General features: G+C 37.5%; 1 protein-coding gene across 16 annotated transcripts in view; it reads left to right on the top strand.

Moving 5' to 3' along the window:
* DLG2 (discs large MAGUK scaffold protein 2) overlaps positions 1-20,225 on the top strand; it is a 1,731,178-nt gene that overhangs the window by 1,165,322 nt on the left and 545,631 nt on the right. For all 16 annotated transcript variants that reach the window (XM_045509092.2, XM_045509086.2, XM_074372765.1 and 13 more), the window contains one exon: positions 19,949-20,073. In XM_045509092.2, coding sequence (XP_045365048.1) covers positions 19,949-20,073 — 125 coding nt within the window. The remainder of the gene's footprint in view (positions 1-19,948; positions 20,074-20,225) is intronic.

The following is a 20,225-nucleotide window of genomic DNA, read 5'->3' as shown; positions in this document are numbered from 1 at the left end:
TGCCTAGACTTTAGAAGGAGAATTCTTCCTCTCTCCTTAGGTAAAATGAATTGTTTTCTTCTTCTCCCTAGTTAACATGTGAGCATGCATGTGATACTGCGTGTTTGGTTTCCATCTCTCCGGCAAGATTATGAGATACTCTTAATTTAATTTAGGGTTAATGCTGCCTCATTTTAAGCAGTACATCCGAGAACTGCTTTGGTGAAAAGATAGTAGTTTATTCATGTTCACAAACACTTTTTGAGCCCTGAAGAAGTACTTAAAATGAATTAACATCTCCCAGAATACAGCCTTGACAACTTTTCTTATCTGCCCTAATGACATGTAGGTTCAGAGTTAAGTGTCTCATGTGCAATGGATTTAGAGTTGTGAGTGCAGAGATCACATGACTCCAGGGACAAAATTAAGAATAAAAAATCGCAGTGAGCAGAGGCATCCCTGGTCATCATTGATGTATGAGTCTCCAGCTTTACCAAACATTGCAGTGTCCTCTCCTCAGATGTTCTAAGGGCACTGAGTTCCCAGTGAGGAAATCTGAGCTCAGAATTATTTTTACCGCTGATTGGCTGTTTTAGTTTGGGTAAGTCAACCTCTCTGAGTTTCTACATCTTCAGTGGGAAAATGGGGCTAATAAGCCCTGCACTGACCACTTCACGGCATTATTTAAAGATATAATATGGAAATTTATGCAAATGGTCTTTAAAAATAAGCAAGGGGCAAAGAGTGAGAGGCTAGACAAATATAAATGGTCATATTTACTGCTGATATCAGCTGCAACAGTGGCTACAAAGAGAGAGGAGAAACTTCATATTTTTCATAATATTAGCTACTATTTAATGTGTCCCACTGTTTAACTGAGCTATATATTCACTCTTCGTTGCATTCCTTGACTCTGATATGAACGTACAGTGCCAACTATATACCAAGTAATTGGGGGCAGACAGCTGTGAACCAAACAGGAACACAAAAGTCCTGCAAGGAAGATCTCATCAACCCCATTTTACAGAGGAGGAAACTGAGACTCAGATTAAGTAACTTTCTAAAGATTATAGCAGCGAATCCTGTTCATTCATTAAACTTCTTCAGTTAATGAGGGGCCCATGAAGTCAGGACTGTGCCTGTGTAGTTCACCCTGTACATCCAGCATGTCAACCATTGCCAGGCAAAAAGTAGATGTTCAGTAAATAAATGAGTGAGTAAGTGGATAAGTGAATGAATTAATGAACAAGAGTTTGTGTAGAGTAGAAGAAAGACATAAGAAACTAAAGGAATATTGATACCTTGGAATTCAGTGTTTTCATGTGCACTGGGAAGACTAGGCATTACATACCAATATAAGGTTATACACTGTGCTTTTAAACACAGCTCGTAAGTTTGACATTGGCACCTGCGTAAGTGACTGACTATCTTAGCTTCCTTCTTATGCTTTTAGTTCTATTTTGATGACTGGGCATAGTAAAAATTTGCTGAGTGGCTGCAAACTGCTGAGCTACAGTAAGCCACTCAGTCTGGATTCTTTGATCAATTTTTAATGAAGGAAACATATTTTATCTTTGCAGCCCAAAAGGTTTAAGGCTCAGTGTCTGTTGTCTACTGTCCTTACCCACCTCTGTCGAAGACCTGTCCTGGGAGTCTGTCTAGACCACCACTTAATTTAACTGGGCCTTTTTTCCTTACCTTTGATGTAGAGAGACTCATACAAACCTTTCTCACAACCATTATGAGGAACAGTTTTAAAAGAATGAGTGCTAAATTTCTATCTGCATATTCTCAGTTACATAATCAAGTAATTTCTACCTTTTCCTTAGAGTTAAGAGAAATGAATGAGGTATACAAAATCAGCAGCTTTATTGAATGGTTGAAGTGCTCACCCTTATTCCATTTGGGAATACTGTTTACCCAGTTGCATACTGATATGTGAAAATCTTTAATGTAGTGAAATTCCTGGGCAGTGGGCAACATTTCATAGTTTACAAATAAAGATAGAACATCTAATAAGCCTGTAGACATTAGACACATTTGGGAATTATTTACTTTTTCAAGGAGTAAAAAAGAATCCACCTTACCCAAAGACTGGGCAGTTCTTGTCTTTGTCTTCAGATGAATTGAAACCGGAATGAGTTCAAGCCAATTTTCTTCCTACTCCTCTCCTTCCAGAAAAAAAAAATCACTTAGTAGAAATGATGTTGCCTGTATCCTACTCACCAAAGGAAACAAATGTTCCAGCACAAAGTCAGTGGGAGGCGTTTGATACCAGATTAATTCTCTTTTCTTTCATTGCACTTGGATTTATTCATAAACACACCCACACTTTTCAAGAAACGGTCCTTTAGGTTCTAAGTCAGGCCTTGTTCATCAGTAACCTAATAAGATGTTTTAGGCAAAATACAGAAAGATTCATATACTATTCCTGAGCATCTTAAGAAGTGAAATGCTTAGAGGTTTGTTCTGTTTTATTAAACTCAATATATGTGCTTTTTTGAGTGAGGTACAAATTAGATAAAAATGGGGCACATCTTTAAAAAAGATGTTTTCTTTGTAATTTCTTTAATATTTCTTGATTTATTCCTAGGTGTGATTATCAACTAAACACCAAATATAATTCTGATTTATAGTACCATTTCTAATTGAATAAGTGATTGAATAAATGGAAGAATGAATGAATGTTCTAACCTGCGATTGGGAATCTCTTCTTTATCCAGATGTTGTCTCGTCAATTTGGCTTTAAAAATTGGGGACTGTCCAGGCCTGCTAAAAGAAGTGGTTATGGAAATTATTTCACCTGTGTAAGAAACTTCACTAGTGCTTTTAGGGGAAGGCCTCTAAGATGTCTCAAGGTGGCCTTTCAATGCATTATGCATAAATATGAATTCATGAGATTGTACCTCATTGTGATTTGTGTATATGTGTTTTGTGTGTGTATATAATACATATTCATACATATATGAAAATATTTATGTGTGTATGTAACATATACATGAAACTTACATAAACATATATGAGTTCATGTATGCTTATGTGAATTTGGTAGCAGCATGCTAAAACCCTCATCTGCATGGTCTTATCTGCCCCTGCTTTGCCATGTAGTTAAAATCTTTGGCCTCGTCCTAAGATGAGAGAGCAATAGACCCTTAGGCAGACATACTACCCATCCAACATGAGTGCTGTGAAGTGGCCGTGTTTGGGTAATAAGGTTTTGTCTCTAAAATGCTGTTCTGTGCTTTGCTACTGGAGATTTGTGCCCTGGCCTTCTAAAGAAGCTGCTGTTTTCAACTCAGCTTTCATTTTTTTTTTTCTGAGGTTGTCAATTCTGCCATCTGGTGGATGTACCTTCTGGGAGTGAAGGAGCTGCATGCACAAAAACTTTCAAGGAAGCATTATTGTAATTTGCTTGAGGTCAGAGCCCATATTCTGGAAGTTGGTTCATCATTTATTGTGATGTGGCTGATATTAGAGAACTTTATAAACATGTTGTGCTTTTGAAGTGTATTCCCAAAGGACTGAAAGTGGCAGAATGCGACAAGTCATGTTTATGCCTCCAGGAGAATTACTAACCTGCCTAAAAGTACAGTGATAGACCAACGTATTTTTGTCAGCTCTTCTTACCCTTGGACTTCAGGGTCTGAAAGATATTTTAGAAAATCAAAGAAGTAAATGGAAAAAAATCTTTTTGTTGCCTGAATCAGAAAAGTAAAATTTGTTTCCACTGCAAAATGGGAGAAAGTAAATACCCCGTATTTCTGTTTTATTTCTGCTTCTGCTCCTAAAAGGCTAAGTAAAGATCCAGAGATTTTTTATATTCTAGTTAATTGCCTTCTAAAAGAAATATATTCCTCTCTGTTGCACTCCAATTTATTTTATTTACTTTACCTTCAGATGTAGAAATATTCTAGAGTTGATGCTGAGAATTAATGTTTTATATTGTATTCTTAAATCCTTAGTCAAAGATGTGCTCTTTAAAGAGAAATGACAGAGGCAGAATTTCACTCAAATAGATGAGAGAAGACTCTAAGAGGAATATAAAGTAGATTTCAAGCCTCATTTTCTTTTAAAGTCTGATTGGATCCTGCCTGTGATTAGGGAGTTAAGGGGAAACCATGGAGGTGAATTAGTTCCTTCAGGCTTCTATTGGGCAAACAATTATTCCAGTGCACCTCCTGATACAGCAGGAGGCTGAACGAGGTTTTTTTTCTTCTTCTTCAAAATGTAAACTGCTTAGTTTTTTGTTACTGATAGAAGCAAGAAGAAATAGAAAGAAGCAGATATTTAAATATACTATTGTAAGGAATAAGAGTCCATAAAGGGCTTAACATAGTAATGATCAATAAAAATAAGGCTCTCATTCGTTTATTCAACAAATACTTATTGAATATTTACTATGTGCCCAAAAGTAAAATTTACATGGTTCCTTCCCTATGAACCCAGTGTTTATAGTGTGATTTGATAACTGTTTCCTGTAGAAGAAAGATCAGTGTACCCTGGGGAGCAGAAAGAAAGCCTATTTAAGCCAAACTAGTGAGTCACATAAGATTCACAGGACCGATGATGCTTGAGCTGAGTTTAGATAAATGGGAGGTGGGTGGGGAGTGGCACAGAGATGGAAATGGCATAATTGTATTCAGGAGACTATAAGTAGGGGTGGAGAGGAGGACTGGAGGGATATGGAATTGGGCAAGAGGAAACTAAGGGCAGGTGGATGGAAGGCTTTTGTGGGCTGAGCAAAGAAGGTTTAACAGTATCTAAAAGCTAAGAAGAGACATTGTGTTCAGCACATTGTAAGACAGCATCATGAAAGAAGAGTTAATTAAAAATGGTCTTGATTCTCAAAAAGCTCTGATAAAAAATAATAAGGTTGTTAGGAGTAAGAATTCTGAAATAAGCTAGCCGATAAAAAGTTATATATGATTATACGGTGCTAAATTGTGTGGTACAGACTTTCCCACTCAAGCCTGGGCATCACCTCAGGATCCTTCTCAACTCAGTACTCCAAGAAGCCCTTATAGTCTTTGGAATTGGTGCAGACATAGAAAACACCTGCCACCCCTGAGATACTAAGACTGCAGAATAAAGTAAACAATCTAGCTGCAAGAGCCCGGACTTGAGAGGGAAGACTGCGTCTCCTACTTAGTTCCTCTTCATTCATTTTAAACTAATTCATTCATTCTTTCATCTCACTTTCTCCAGCTATATGGGGGACATCTATGATGTGCTCAAGGCTTTGGGGATGATGAATATAAACCAGAAATACTTTCCAACCTTATGTTCTTAAAGGTTAAGCTGAGATATAAAGCCAAATATACATATACTCCAAATATAGAGTAGGAAGTCAGAAGTGTCTGAGGAGAGGTGTAACCGCCTGCTCTGGGACCTGAGAAGAGAATGCTGTTGCTTTCAGTTGAGGATTGAAGTGGTGTGAGATCCAGTGAGACTTTTCAGAGCAGGTGACAGTTCAGGCCCTGAACAGGCAGAATTCAAATATAAGGAGAGGGAAAGTGTGTGGAGCAAAGCTGCAAGGCTTACCAGGCCCCTGTACATACAGAGCAAAGTGAGTAGACTAGTGGAGTTGATTAGGGTGGCCCCTAAATGGAAGACACCAGTGGGAAATGAGGGTTGAAAAACAAGGGGGAGCCTGACCATGAAGTGCCATGCATGTTATGTTAAATAAATTTGGGCTTATTCTCTGGGCACTAGGGAGCCAATGAAAGTTTCATTTCCCCTCAAGCATTCATCTGGCACTTAAGATAGACTGTCATTCAATGCCGTTTTGTGTCTGTGCATCTTGCTTCCCCAGGAGACAGATAGTTCTGTGATGTCGGGGACTTAAGTGTTATACAGCAAGTGTTCAGATTCGGTGGGGGAGGAGCATAATTTGTATTGAGTACCTTTTATGTGTCAAACAATATTGGATGTTTCTATGCATGAAAACATCATTCTTTGCCAACAGTCTAACAATCACTGCTTTAAAATGACGAAACTTAGATAAGCAACCAAGGATATATTGCATAGCACAGGGAATTATAGCCGTTATCTTGTAATAACTTTTACTGGAGTATAATCTATCAAAATACTGAATCACTATGCTGTACACCTGAAACTAATATAATATTGTAAATCAAGTATACCTCAGTCACTCAATCAATCAGTCAATAAAATGAGGAAACTAAGATCAAGAGAAGTTAAGGAACTAGTCTGAAATTGCATACGTGATAAGTAAAGCCAGGATCAAACCCAAATCTGTTAACTCCAAAACTTATACTCTTTCTACTACATTACAGAGTCTCATTAGTTGATTGGTTACTCATTTCTTTAACATATATTTCTTTTTTTTTTTTTAAATGGCAGTACTGGGGAATGAACCCAGGACCTCATGCATGCTAAGCATGCACTCTACCACTGAGCTATACTCTCCCTCAAATGTGTGATGACTGTCTGTATACCCAGCACTGTTCTAGGAACCAAGAATACAGTACAGTGGTGGACATGATGGAAGAGAGTCCCTGCCTCCTGGAGCTTACACTCTAGTGAGAGAGTTAGACAATAGACAAGATAAGTTCATATGTGATAAATGACATGATGAAAATAACAGGACACTGAAATTGGGAGTGATGTAGGGTGGTGGGGAGAGGAGTCTGTGGTTGAGTCAGGCTCCTCTGAGGTGGTAAGACTTGAGCAGATAAAAGGACCTAAGAGTCCTGGAGGCAGATATAAAAGCAAACATAAAGCCCCCAAGGCAGAAATGAACTTGAAGTTTTGGAGGACTGTCCAGGCAAACACAATGGCTGGAGCTTAGTGGGAGAGAAGGATATTAACAGAAGAGGAAGTCCAAAGAACACCAGTATCCTAACAGGTGTTCATGGCTTAAAACTCTTTTGCCCTCTACAAAAACTATAGCTATTAACATATATCCTCAAGGTTGCAAAGGAAACATACCATCCCTAAGTGGAGTGGAGTACACACAGCCTGCGTTTCCCTACCTCCACCTCCCCTCTCCCAATACATACCTATGAGGGAACATTGAGTTCATTTGCTCCCAGGAAACATTGCTGATTCCTGGGTCTAGGTTTTATGGGCAGCCCTATGAAGTTAAGGTAATTTGGATACCAGTGAACATATTTTAAGATGAGTGGTAGCATGGGCTGAGAAGGATTTGGACTTCTGACCCAAAGGGATGCTGATCTCAACATAGTTCTGAAATTTATGCAACATTCTTTTACTAAAGGACACCAATTCCACAGATAGCACTGCCTTTAAAAAATGTAAAAGGGTTTTGGAATCTTTACCATTTCTAGTGGTTCATGTATTTGTCAAATGGAATAAAAGTGTTTGCTCTGGACTTAGCATAGCTTTAAGCATCCTTTGACTAATGTTTTGCCTTGTGTAAGAATGTGAAGTCACACCAGGCATGAGGGGACCTAGTGCTCCAGGTTTCAAATGGGTAGCCTGTACATGCTTTGAAAATCTCAGAGCAGCTGCAGAAATGCACACCATGCTGAAAATCCTTTCATTTCAGGAGTTGGTCCTTTGTACTGTTTCCTGAAGTGGTGAATAATATTATTAATTTTACAAGTATTAAACTATGATATACTTATCTCTTCCCTACCCCCTTCAAGTGCTCTGCTGCCTCAGGTCCTTAAGTTCTCTTTAAACTAGGAAAAATGGATGAGAATCAAATTTGGTTTTAAGATGTTACAATAACTGGCTAACACTGAGCAATTGGTGAATAGTAGGATTATCAACAATTATGGAGCCCTTGCAGTATACCATGTTAGACAGTTTATGAAAATTATCTCATGGACTATTTATGGCTGCATTTCTTAAATATTTTGGTCTCAGGATCCCTTTTTACTCAAAACTAATGAGGACTCCTATATTGTTTATATGTATTGTATCTATCAATATGTATCATGTTAAAGATTAAAACTGAGCAACTAGAAGTATTTAGTCATTAATTTATAAATAACAATAGTAAATCCGTTACATGTTACCATAAGTAACTTTTATTAAAAGTAACAATATTTTTCAAAGCACAAAAAGATTAACAAGAAGATTGGCATTATTTTATATCTTTCAAATCTCTTCTGTCTGGCTTAATATAATAGATCCAGGTTCTCTTATCTTCATCTGTGTTTAACCTGTTGTGCATGTTGTTTTAGTCAAAGTAAAGGAGGAAAATGTGGTTATTTGACAGATAGAAATGGAGAAATGTGAAATGTTTTCATACTCTTTTCAGGTAGTTGTGGGTATACTTCTTTGATACTGCACCAAAACTTGACAAATCATAGTTTTGTAAAGATGAGTTGCAATATAAAATCTGAAACCATATCAATGAATTTTTTGTACTGTTACAATGAAATTAATTCATCTATCTTAAACTTTAAATAGACCTTTTACTAATGTATGGGTTTGTAGTATTACATAATAGTTAGTTGAAAAATATTGGCTCACTGAGTTATGCAGATCATCCAAATGTTGACTTATTTCACTAGGAAATACCAAAAAATTCTATCTGTCAATATTATGATCCATCCCATCAGGAAGGTCTTTAAGTAATGGGAAGCTGTCATGCTCATGGTGGTAGATGCTTGAAAGCTCAAATTTTACAACTGACAACAAATACTATCAATTGTTTCCCTGAAAGAAAGCAAACTCACTCCATTAATTTCCAGGAAAGTTTCTGCCAAATACCTAAGACTGAATATTCTAAGTTTGTATGTCAGTCTTTTTTCCAAGAAAAGACAATCAATGAAAATGTGGTTAGTTTAGCTTGCAACTCAAATGATTGCACATTTTTTTCCCTGAGAAAATCATATGCAATATACAGTAGTGCTTTAGGCATGAACTCATTTCTTCAAACAGAATATTATAATGTTATGGACTTGAAAGTCATGATTTTATAAAAATTAATCATTTTCACTGCTTCATCAAAGATATTCCTAAGTAAAACTGACTTTTTGTTTTTACTGCGAATGTGTATTTAGTGAAAAATCCAGTGATTATTAGTAGACTTTGATACCACTGCCTTGTTTTGTGCTAAAGCACCAACAGTTTTACCCACCAATGCTTTTGCATTATCAATGCAAAGATAAACACTTTGGAAAAGACAAATAACACCTTGTTATTATGAAAATGCTTTTAGTACTGAAGATGCTTTGAGGACTGCTAGTTTATAACCAACATAAAAGCTATTATTATTCCTTTTATCAGGTGAAGAAGCTATACTTCAGAGAACTTAAAAGAATTGTTCAAAATCACAAGCCAAGGAGTGGTAGAGTGAGGATCTAAAAACAGCAGGAATGATTCTGGAGCTCTTGGTTTCTTAATCCATTCCAAGAGAGCCTTATAGGTTAAAGCAAGTACCTGTTTCCATCTTTCTTGGCCTTGTCAAGATTGGTGGAGGTATGGGTACAGGTTGAATGCTTGTTGAATCAGAGTCACAGTTAGTTATTCTCAATTCCCAAGTTACCACTTCAGAGGAGAGTTACTTTTAAGGGACATAAGTTTTTGGCCATAGCAAGTGAGCACCTAGAGTACTGCCAAGAAATAGTAAAAAGAAAGAATAAGTATACACTGCCAGGAAAGAAAAAAAACCCACAACTCTAAGGAATGAACTTTTTAAAAAAAAACTTTATGGTTCAGTAAGGAGTGAAGAGATTGTTTTGTTCAGCAGTTGATGGTTTTCAAAGATTGAAACAAAACAGAAGAAGATCTGAAGTGTTGATTTGAGAGAAAATGGGAAAATTATACTTTTGAAATACAATGAATCAGAAGAAATGGTGTATAAAGTGAGCATTCCCAGACACTGGGATTTTGCAATATCCTGGGCAATAGAAAATGAGGAAATTGGGTAGGCTAGAGGCAGTGGAATAAAAATAAGAGTACGAAAACAAAAGCTACTCAATAGATAGAATGAACAATTGGCAAATGATGTATGAGAGAGCCTAGGTAGAAAATGGTGATGCTTAGATCCTGTCTCTGGTTTGGGGACATATTTTCTTTAGTCTTCACAAGCTTGAGCTGTGTGGCAGCCATGAAATGTGCCTCTCAAACTGCCAAAGAAAAATTTGAACTGTTGTGCCACACCCACACTGTTCCCATGTATGTGACATATCTCCCCAGCTAGACTGTATACTCCTTCAGAAAAAGAGCCATATCTTTCACTTTATTTTTCTCACAGAATTTGATACAATGTTGAGCACATAGTAGGTACTCAAATAAGTAAATATAGAGTTGAGTGAGTCAACCTTGAACCCTTCTATAGGAAAACCAGTTAAACCCCCTTTAACCCCTTCAGCTGACCTTTCCTTATTAGCATATTCATACAAATTATTTAGAGTATTCTTTAGTTTATTTTCACTCAGCAAACATTTACTGAGGATTTGCTCTCACGAGGCATTGAATTGCAGATACAATGTGTCCTCTGTCCTCCAGATACTGAGAATCTAGAGGAAGGGAGACATATACACAAATAACTTTGTGGTCTTAATCACATTATGAATGAAATTGTGTGGAAAGGTCAATTATATATGCCTGAAGCAGTTGGAGAAAACATCACAGATGGCATTTGAGATAAATTCTGATGTTTGAATGGAAATTCAACAAGAGAAGCAGCATTCCAGGCAGAAGAGGCAATTCGACTTAGTTCATGCCAGAATACATTGAGTTCTTTTCATGTACAAGTACATGATTTGGGCACAGAAAATGAATAACTCAGTTTTGATGCTTTGGATTGATGCTCACAATAGGGAAGAATAGGGGAGATAAGCAGGTAAACAAGTACAATACGGTGTGCTGTGTACAAGAGTAAAATTGTGAACCAAGCACAAAATAATATAGAGAAGAAAAATGAAGGGAAAAGTGAGGACCTAATCTGGGTCAGGCATTTTTACTTTCCATCCTGCTGAGGGGTATATAAGGCCACGCAGAAGAAAATACGAATTAGTCAAATAGTGAGCAGTTCACAAAATGGTGATGCTTAGATCCTATCTCTGGTTTGGGGACATATTTTCTTTAGTCTTCACGAGGTTGAGCTGTGTGGAATGTGCCTCTCAAACTGCCAATTACAGTAAGCATAACTGACTAAGAACCTACATATATTTCAATTCAGTAATTTTTTTAACATTTAAAAAATTTGTATTTTATTTAAGAAAATTTGATTCCTGGCTTCCCCAGTGAGGGAAAACAATCTCCCAACTTTAGGCCCCCGTTCTAGAGTGCCCACCATCCACAGAGCTGAAAGTACCCCTTCCCTCCCCTGTTTTATTCCCAGCATGAAGACTAATTGCCGTTGAACCACACTCTCGTCTCTGTTGTTTTACCTCTCATAGGCCTATCTTGCCCTCCTGTATGTCTTGTCTGCCTCCATAGTCATTAGTGTTTGAAATCCATTATTTTGAACCCATTCTCATGAGAAGGACAGAGTTTGACTCAAGCCTGGAAACCAGAAGATCGATGAGGAGAACTCATGAAGTTCTAAGTTGGGGCCGTGATCTTTGACATTGAGAGAAGCTGGCTGGATCTGAGGGATCTTTCCGAGGGAGAATCAGCAAGTCACGATGTTTAACAAGATGTTGGGACTGATGGGCAAGCAGGAGTCAAGGATGGCTAGCAGATTCTTTGATGTGGCAGCTGAGTGATTCATGAGCTTCTGCATTTCTTTCTTATTTTCTATACACAGATGGTTCTAAACAGATACCTACTTTAATCCTTCATATGCCAGGAATTTTTTGGAAAACACAGGAAGAGATGTCATTAGAAATAGAAGATTTAATGCAGGTACAAGAGAGGGGTACCATAGTTACCAACTTACATTGCAAAAATGATCAAGAAGAGTCTATGTTGTTAACTGTTGAGAAGTATGTATTCACTTCTGGTGGCATTTCAGTTAAATACTGTTGCAGAGTACAAAATAGATGTTACTTGGAAATTTTATACTTGGAGTGTCATTGAAAATATCCTAAATCGTATCTTAAGAATTCATAGCTCAAACACTGTATATGATCCCAAATTACTCTCCTTGCTTTTTTTTTCTCTCTCCTTGCTTTCTGACTCAATCCACCAAAACTATTCTTAATTCAGCCTGCACAATGTCTTTGAATTAATCATAGTAAAATACCACATTTATCATGTCACTCCTTATGAAGAAAATCTAGTTTCTACAGGAAAACCCATACCGCTAAGTCTCTGGAATTCAGAAAACTGTCATGTTTACCCTCACAGAGTTGTTGTGGGGACTTGGCACGTCCTGTTTGTCTACTTGGAACTCTCCCAGCTGCCACATTGCGTCACATCCTACTCCTCATCTTTGCCCTAGGTCTTTCCTCACTCTTGCTGATCTTTTTTGGCCATTGATTTTCTTCTCTATCTTTTGTCTCTATCCTCCAAGGAAACTTGAATGTCATCCACACAGTTCTCTGGCTTGATCATCACTTTAATACATTCACGTGATTTGACCTTTATGCCCTCCCATGACTATCAGTGAGTGTTGCTGCATCTCTGAAATCTTAAACCCTAAAATCCCACGGTGTCCACAGCCCGCTACCCTCTCTTTTATTCCCACTTCTCTAATAAATTTATCATCTGACCTTGTTAGGACCTCAGTCTATCCATCTATTCAGTCTCCAAGCATCCTACTGGCTTCTCTTTCTTAACTGTCCTTTCTGATTTACATTACTCACTCCTGTGAGAGTCAACCACATTTACTTTTCAAACCTCAGCCCAGAGGCAGGCAAACCTTCCCTTTTCACTGTTGAGGATTACTGAGCTCTGTGGGAGAAAATCCCACAACCCCACTGGCAGTGTCCTTCCTCAGCGCTGCTCAGCAGACCCCTTCCCATCCCAACGTGTCTCTTGCCTCACAGCTGCGATTTCAACCTTTCACTGCTTTACTGAAGTCTCCAAATTCTTTCTAGACCTTTCCCTCTAATGTCCTAACATCCGAATATATAGAGCAAAGACATCATCAGTCAAGAACTCTGTCAGCCTCCTTCTCCTCTTCCTTAAAATGAGCCTATAACTTCTTCCAGCTTAGAATAACACTCTAACTTTATCTAAAGGGTGAGACAAAATGGACCCAGTGAAGAAGAAAAGGTATCCATCTCCCAACCCAAGGCTGAGTTATGCTGTCTCAGAGACAAACTTTCATTTGTTCTTTTACAAGTATAATGTGTGTGTGTGTTTATAAGATATGTTTGCAAGGAAAAATTAATGATGGATTTGCTCAAAATGACAAAAGAAAAAAGATCTATAATTCTGATGTCCATGAGCAATATTAACACATTGCTGAACATATTTCCAAATTTTTTCTATGCATATATATTACAGAGAAAGGTCAAGGTTTAAATCCTATGTTATCTTCTGTTTTCTTTAGCTAAAGATGTACTGTGAAGCTCTTTTCATCTTACGATACCATTGTGTTTCTTGGTATGAGCTAAGTCGTCTCTTATTCCTGGGCTGAGACCTTTATCTAAAGATACATGGATTGTTCACATGTTAAGGGAAAAAAAGGAAAATTTGAGGGGGAGAATTTGTTGTTGTTGTTAATTGTAAGCAACAGTAGTTAGAAATGTCTGTGTTACACTCATATCCTTATACCCTAATAATGGCCCTAGGGCCATTTATCTTTTGATACTGTAGTATGTTATAGGAGGTAAATGAGAGAAAGACTCTGAATGATTTTGAACAGGTAGTATCTATGAAAAAGGTATCTTTTTATTTTCTGTGCCTTTCCAGATTTACTACCTAAAATAAAATTACTTTCAAGGCAATTTACAAGATTATTTGCCAACTAATAGACCTTTCAGTCAAATGATGTTTTTCTCCCAGCATATAGCCTACAGAGTTCTTTATTTTAATATGCTCTTATCTGTTTTAACTTTGTTTTTAAATATCTTCATCCTACCTACTTACATTGTTCATTATTCTATTTGTTGATCAACAGTCAAGTTGTGCACTAGTAATTTTCAGTCTACATGCACTTCAGAAATGTGCAGATTGGAGGCTGAGGTATAATTATATACTTGAAAATAATATATATATTATGTTGTAGTATAAATTATATTAAATAAAAATAAATGTCTTTGCTAGAGCGGATATACAGACAATAGACTTGTATATTGATATTCGTGGCAGGGAATTCCTGAAATGAGGAGAATGCACAGAAATCTTGGGGTTGGTGAGAGGATATACAAAAATTCCCTGTATCAAAACGGGCTATGGGTGTTGAAAGATTAAAAAACATTGTTTGAGTCTTCCTTTATCTAGCTTTCATTTACCTAACAATTTTCGATACTACCCACCTAACTATCCCTTCTCCTATATTTAGAGTTTGTAGCTAAATTATCTTTACCAAGAGAAATAACATATAATAAAAGTGTAGGTTAAAATTCATCAACAAATACTTGTTGGATGAATAAATAAAGGTACGAATGAAAGCATACATTGTCCACTTTCTGTTCACCCTTCCTGCCCTCATGTTCCTTAGGACCCTTTTCACAGTGCTATGTCAGACCAAAGGGAATGAACTGACGTTGAGTGATCATCACCCATGTGCCCAGATCTGTGCTCAGTGCTCTGCTCGTACATGTATCATTTGCTCTGATCTTTCTAACAAAACTGTGAAGTAGTTACTATTATGTGTATTTTATAGATGAGGAAACTAGACTCAAAGTTAAGAAATGTACCCAATGCCAAACAGCTGGCAAGAGCAAAGCTGGCTCTCAGACCCAGGTCTGAATGGTCCAAGTACATGCTTTTCCATTACAAATTTTTTAATATTTTAATGATACTGATAGGAGTGTTTTAGACTTTTTTCAAAAAATTTTTAAGAGGTTCGTTATTACTATTATTTTTATTGTTTCCCCACCATCAAATTATTTTTTTAACCCAGAAGAGGCAGTGTGATAGAACAGGAAAGAAAAATGGTATTTGGAGCCTAAAAAATCCTGTTTGAATCTAAATTCCACTATTTACTTGGTTTCTGTCTTTCGGTAAGTTACTTCACTTTTCTCAGCCTCAGGACTTCCTTTTGTTTTTCTTTGCTTTTGTGTTGTGTTTTTAATATATGAAAAGGAGACAATACTGTCTGCCAGAAAGAGGATTATAAGAAGCCTACTTCAGTGTTTAACATTAAAAATATATATATACAGTAAGTGTTAGTTCCCTTGAGGACATTTTTAGTATTTTACTCAGAGCTTTATACTTTTAAAAAAGTCTCCCTCTTAGGTAGTTTGAATTATTAAGCAATTTTACTATTACTATTTAGTAATTAATAATTTTCTTATTAAAAATAAGTCATTTAAAAATATTTTAGCAATGATCATACTGTAATTAAAATTTCATACACTTTTTTCCCTCTCACATTTATGTAATGAGCATTTTTCCATAGTCATTAGATATCACTACAATTTTAATGACTCCAAAATACTCCCACATTCAGATAGACATACCACAGTATTTTTAACCATTTCTCCATTGTTTGGGTATTCGTTTCCAGTTATGAGTTGCTTTTATTTTGTTTTGTTTTGTTTTTTAAAGTAGATGCATGGTTCAGCAACAAAGCTTTGAACACAAATCTTTGTGCACATCTCTGATTATTTCTTTAGGATAAATTCCTAGAATTGAATTACCAGCTTAGATAGTATTTTAAAGTAGGAACTTAACTTTCAAAAATCAAAGAAATTCTTTGTCAATAGAGCATTCTATAAATACATATGATTATGCTATCACTTTATTTTCCTCTTTTTTGTAACCCCATTTATTTTCTGTTAAGAGAACCATCTTTTAATGAAAGAGGATTTTTCTGAGGATGCTGTATTTATATTGGTAACCATCAATTAAATGGTACATTATCTTTTCTTTTTGCTATTTTTTTTTTTTCTGAAAGGAAATGGAGCATAGTACATGAAAGAGGAACCATTTGGTTCGGCAGTGGGCTTGTGCTTTGGAGGGAGAGTCAGGAAATGTGGAGGACTGGGAACGAGGAGAAAGAATGGTCCATGCTGGCCACATTTTCAGGCAGGGAATCTGCCCGACTGCAAGGAAACAGCATCCCCCTAGAACTCTCCGCAGAGGCTGCCCTCACCAGCATGGCACCTCGCAGTTTCCATTGACTGTGTCAGGTATCATCGCTCAGTTAATTAGTCACAAAATTTTCAGGATCTAAGGGTGTCAGCCAGGGGTCTGCCTGTTCATGTGGATAGAGGGCTGCTCAGAGGAGAGAGGTTCTGGGGTCTGCCCTTGCAGCTGGCTGGCTCTGGGATGATTGTCAGGGGACTGGAGTGATTCAGCCATGGAGAACAGCAGGCAGTAATTTCACTGCCGCTTTTTATCTCTTCCTCTCTCCAGTGAATGCTGCTGGCTGGTAGCAAAGGCCTGAAAAGGAAGGCTGGGAGGGAACAATGAGGGGAGATGGGAAAACACTTTAAATAATTTCTGGAGCTGAATTCAGATGAACCTCTTCTAAGGAACCACGGTGACTGGCCAGGCCCAGCTGGTAGCCTGGTTTTAATTGAAACACAAAAGCTTTGGGGAATCCTTGTCACCAGAACACAGATCCAGTTAGACTCTGTCTCTACCTGCCTCTTTTTGCTGTACATTCTATTATTCATTCATTTCTTTCCTCAGAGTGGATTTGAAGGCAGGGGCATGTATATTAGAAATGCCAGAGTCACTGTATGCTTCATACTGGAGTCAGTTCTAAAAACAATGGTTGAATGTTTGCTAGGTTATCATCAAAGCTATTACTTCAAAGATCTATGAATTCATACAATAAGGTTTTAAAAACACATCAGTGACCGACTTCCCCCCCCGCCAAGGTTCCTATAGCATTCCTTTTCTTTTTTTTCCATTGGCAAGAGCAGTTTTCCTACCAGTGTAGCTAGAGATCCAGAAGAACCCTTTGAAGTCATCCAGTTTAACCTCCCACTAGACAGTCCTCCATGTCCAGCATCCAGCCAGCTGCCCACTGAGTGAAGGCTTCTCCCTCCTTTGCAGCGCAGCCTGTTCCCAATTTGAACAGCTCTGTCTCACCATTTATCCTTCAGCTGAGCCACGATTTGAAGCCCTGGGCTTTCCATTTTCATTCTTGGAGCCACACAGAACAAAATGACTTCTACTTCTGTATTATATCCCTTAACACAGTGTGGACTTGTATTGTGTCCTTTCTGAGGCTTCCCTTTAGAACTTGAATATTCTCAGTAAACTTGTTGGCTCGTTCATTCTTCAAATATTTAATGAGCAGTACTGTGTGCCACCCAAGGCACCAAGAAACAGAAGAATGACACAGTTCCTGCCTTCTTTAAGGTCAGTTTGAAGGAAAGGTAGATTCATAAATACATAATTTCAAAATAACACAGTTCATGGCATAACTAAGCACAGAAATTTATGAAAACTCAAAAGAGGAGTGATTTACCCAATGAAGAGGAGTTGGGGTAGTCATTTAATATTTTCTGGAGCAGATGCCATCTGAGCCATCGAGGGGGAGACAGGAAGGTTCTGGTGGAGAAAGCCAGATGAGTAAAAGCCGAGAGATGAGTTATCCTGTGGGCTGTGCAGGAAAGAGCCAGCAGATAGATTCAGTGTTCCCAGGGCTAAAGGGTAAAGCTAGAAATAAAGGAGATAACAGTTAAAAGCTAAATCATGAATATTTTCCTCAAATGACAAAGTTTTGTGTGCCCACTCGAAAAATGTGGATATTATCAGGAGAAAACAGTGGAATATCTCCCAGTCTCTGATTCCCTTCTCCCTACCCCCCATTAATGAAAAAATCATTCTCCCTGAGGTGCCACCTCTAGTAAAACCAATATACTTCAATGGATGTTCTTGGAGCTAGACCCAAATTATACTGAAGAGGCTCATCTACCCATCCTTTCTTCTAAAACCTAAGATTCTATAAAAATGGCCTCATAAGTTACCTAACTACTGTCTTGTTGGCTGTATACGTGACGGTGTAGTTGAGGTTATACAATGAAAAGGAACTGATAACCAAATGCCAAACTATCACTGTCTTTTCGGCTCCGCCTTGAATTCCATGAAGGCAGAAATCACCTGTCTTAATCCCTACAGCCTTAGCTTCAAGACAGCCATGTGGGAGATACTCACACAATACCGCTACAGTCATCTGATGTCAGTAGGTACTTAAAACCAAAAATGAATTCACATACACTCTGCTCTGAAGAACCTCGTGATCAAGACTCATCTCACCCAATTCTCCCTGCTTTCTTCATTCCAGCCTTGTGTCTGTTTCTTGGACCTGGCATACCCTTTCTCACTTCAGGGATTTTACGTTTGTCCTTCTCTCTGCCTGGAACATTCTGTCCTCCTCTCCGCCTCCCACCCTGACAGCCTTGAAAGTAACAAACTGCTCTTGACCTTCGGGAAGAGTCCCTCTGTTTGGCTCCCCTGTAGCCACTCCTGCCCTCGGCACTTGCCCTTCGTCTGCCTCATAAACTGATGTGTTCACTGCTGTAGCTCCAGGGCTTAGTCCGGTGCCAGGCACAGAGCTGATGTCTAATGAGTCTTAAATAAATTTATGATTTGACTAAGTGATAACTCTGTTCAGTGAACATTGGAATTTTTTCGAAGAACAAACAGAATTAGAAGTCAGAAGTACAAAGAGAGGATTTTTAGTGGCGTGTGGTTGAATTATTAACTTCAGCCTTTCAGTGTATTATAATTGTGAAAACAACCCCCTGAAATTCAGACTTTTATTAATTCAGTCAATAAAACTTGCTCAGCATTACCTTGACATTTGCAGTGGCAGCATAACTGTCAGGGGATAGCTGGTTTTTACTTTAACATTGAACTTTTTTGACTAATTGACTGCCCTAATTAATTTTTCTGGATTAACTACTGAATTCTTATTCCTCATTTCTTTTTACTCAAGAGCAGAGCTTAATCAAGTGGTTGTATATTTAGTAAGCTATATTCGTTGTAAAAGTGTGTAGAAAAATTAAATATCCAGTGACAGGGGACTGGTTAAATAAATGGCCTTGGTGAAATATTATTTAGTCATTTAAATGGATAATTATAAAGACTATGTAGCTATGTGGAAATGGCTTAAAGTATAATGTGAGTTAGGAAAAAAATGGAACACAGTGTGGAAACATAATGTAGCCATGGAAATGGACATTAAAAAAGGAATATGAAAATAAGAAATAAGTATGATGGTTTGTGAATCTGGGGGAGATTTTTAATTATGTGTTATATACAAATTTTAGAGGGTTATATATACATTGGATGTCAATTACTGTAGTCTGCAAGATAAGTATGAAAGCTTTATTAGAATATAAACTATTCAGATTTACATGTTGCAACAATATTGCATTCCTTGTTAGTATCTACTGCAAATTAAAACCTGTTTATTACAGAAAAGTGTCTCACATTTGCTATGAGTTTAGAAGAGGTCCCTGCCTTCTGAAGTCAAAGTTCCTTGTTAATAGGAACACATTTCTTTGATGGATAAGCAATATTAGAGCAACAGTACCAGAAATAGCAGAATGAAAACACCCAAATTTCACTACTCCACTAAATCAAATATTTTCACGTAACTCATTTCCTTGCAGTCTTTTTCATGGGTATGTGTAATTTTTACATTTGGCACTAATGATTTTTTGCATCTTCTCATGTAATATATTACACAGTTAGGATGCTTTTATTTCCTACTTCATAATGATCATTTTAATTGCTGAAAAAGGAGGCATTTCTTAGAAGCAAAAATATAAGACCCTTTGAAAAAGCAAAAATGTAAGGCCCTTGAGTTCTTGCAGTGCAGGGACAAACCTGAGTATTTTTCCTGACCTTCCTTTGTCTGCTGACCGTGCACTTTATAGCTTTGCATACAAGGCTGTTATCACCTGATTTCCATTTGAGTAGTAAGATGATAACACACACTACGGGGAACTAGGTTTAGGTGACAGCCATATCATTTAATGTCTACTTATTGTTTCTGCAGGGGAATTCTGGCCTGGGATTCAGTATTGCTGGAGGGACAGATAATCCCCACATTGGAGATGACCCTGGCATATTTATTACGAAGATTATACCAGGAGGTGCTGCAGCAGAGGATGGCAGACTCAGGTAAAGATCTGAAATGTTAGAATTATTTGGAAAGTAAATCTGCCACATCTCTAAGATATGCTTGTGCCTTTAGAGAATAATAATTCTACAAAAGTTCTGTATTTAAAAGAGAAGGCTGTCAAAGCAAGCTTTCTCAAATGACTTTCCAGATC

This window comes from Camelus bactrianus, chromosome 10, assembly GCF_048773025.1.
Source record: "Camelus bactrianus isolate YW-2024 breed Bactrian camel chromosome 10, ASM4877302v1, whole genome shotgun sequence".
NCBI classification, from domain to species: Eukaryota; Metazoa; Chordata; class Mammalia; order Artiodactyla; family Camelidae; genus Camelus; species Camelus bactrianus.
Note: the sequence above shows the minus strand (reverse complement) of the source record. Positions and strands in the feature narration are given on the sequence as shown.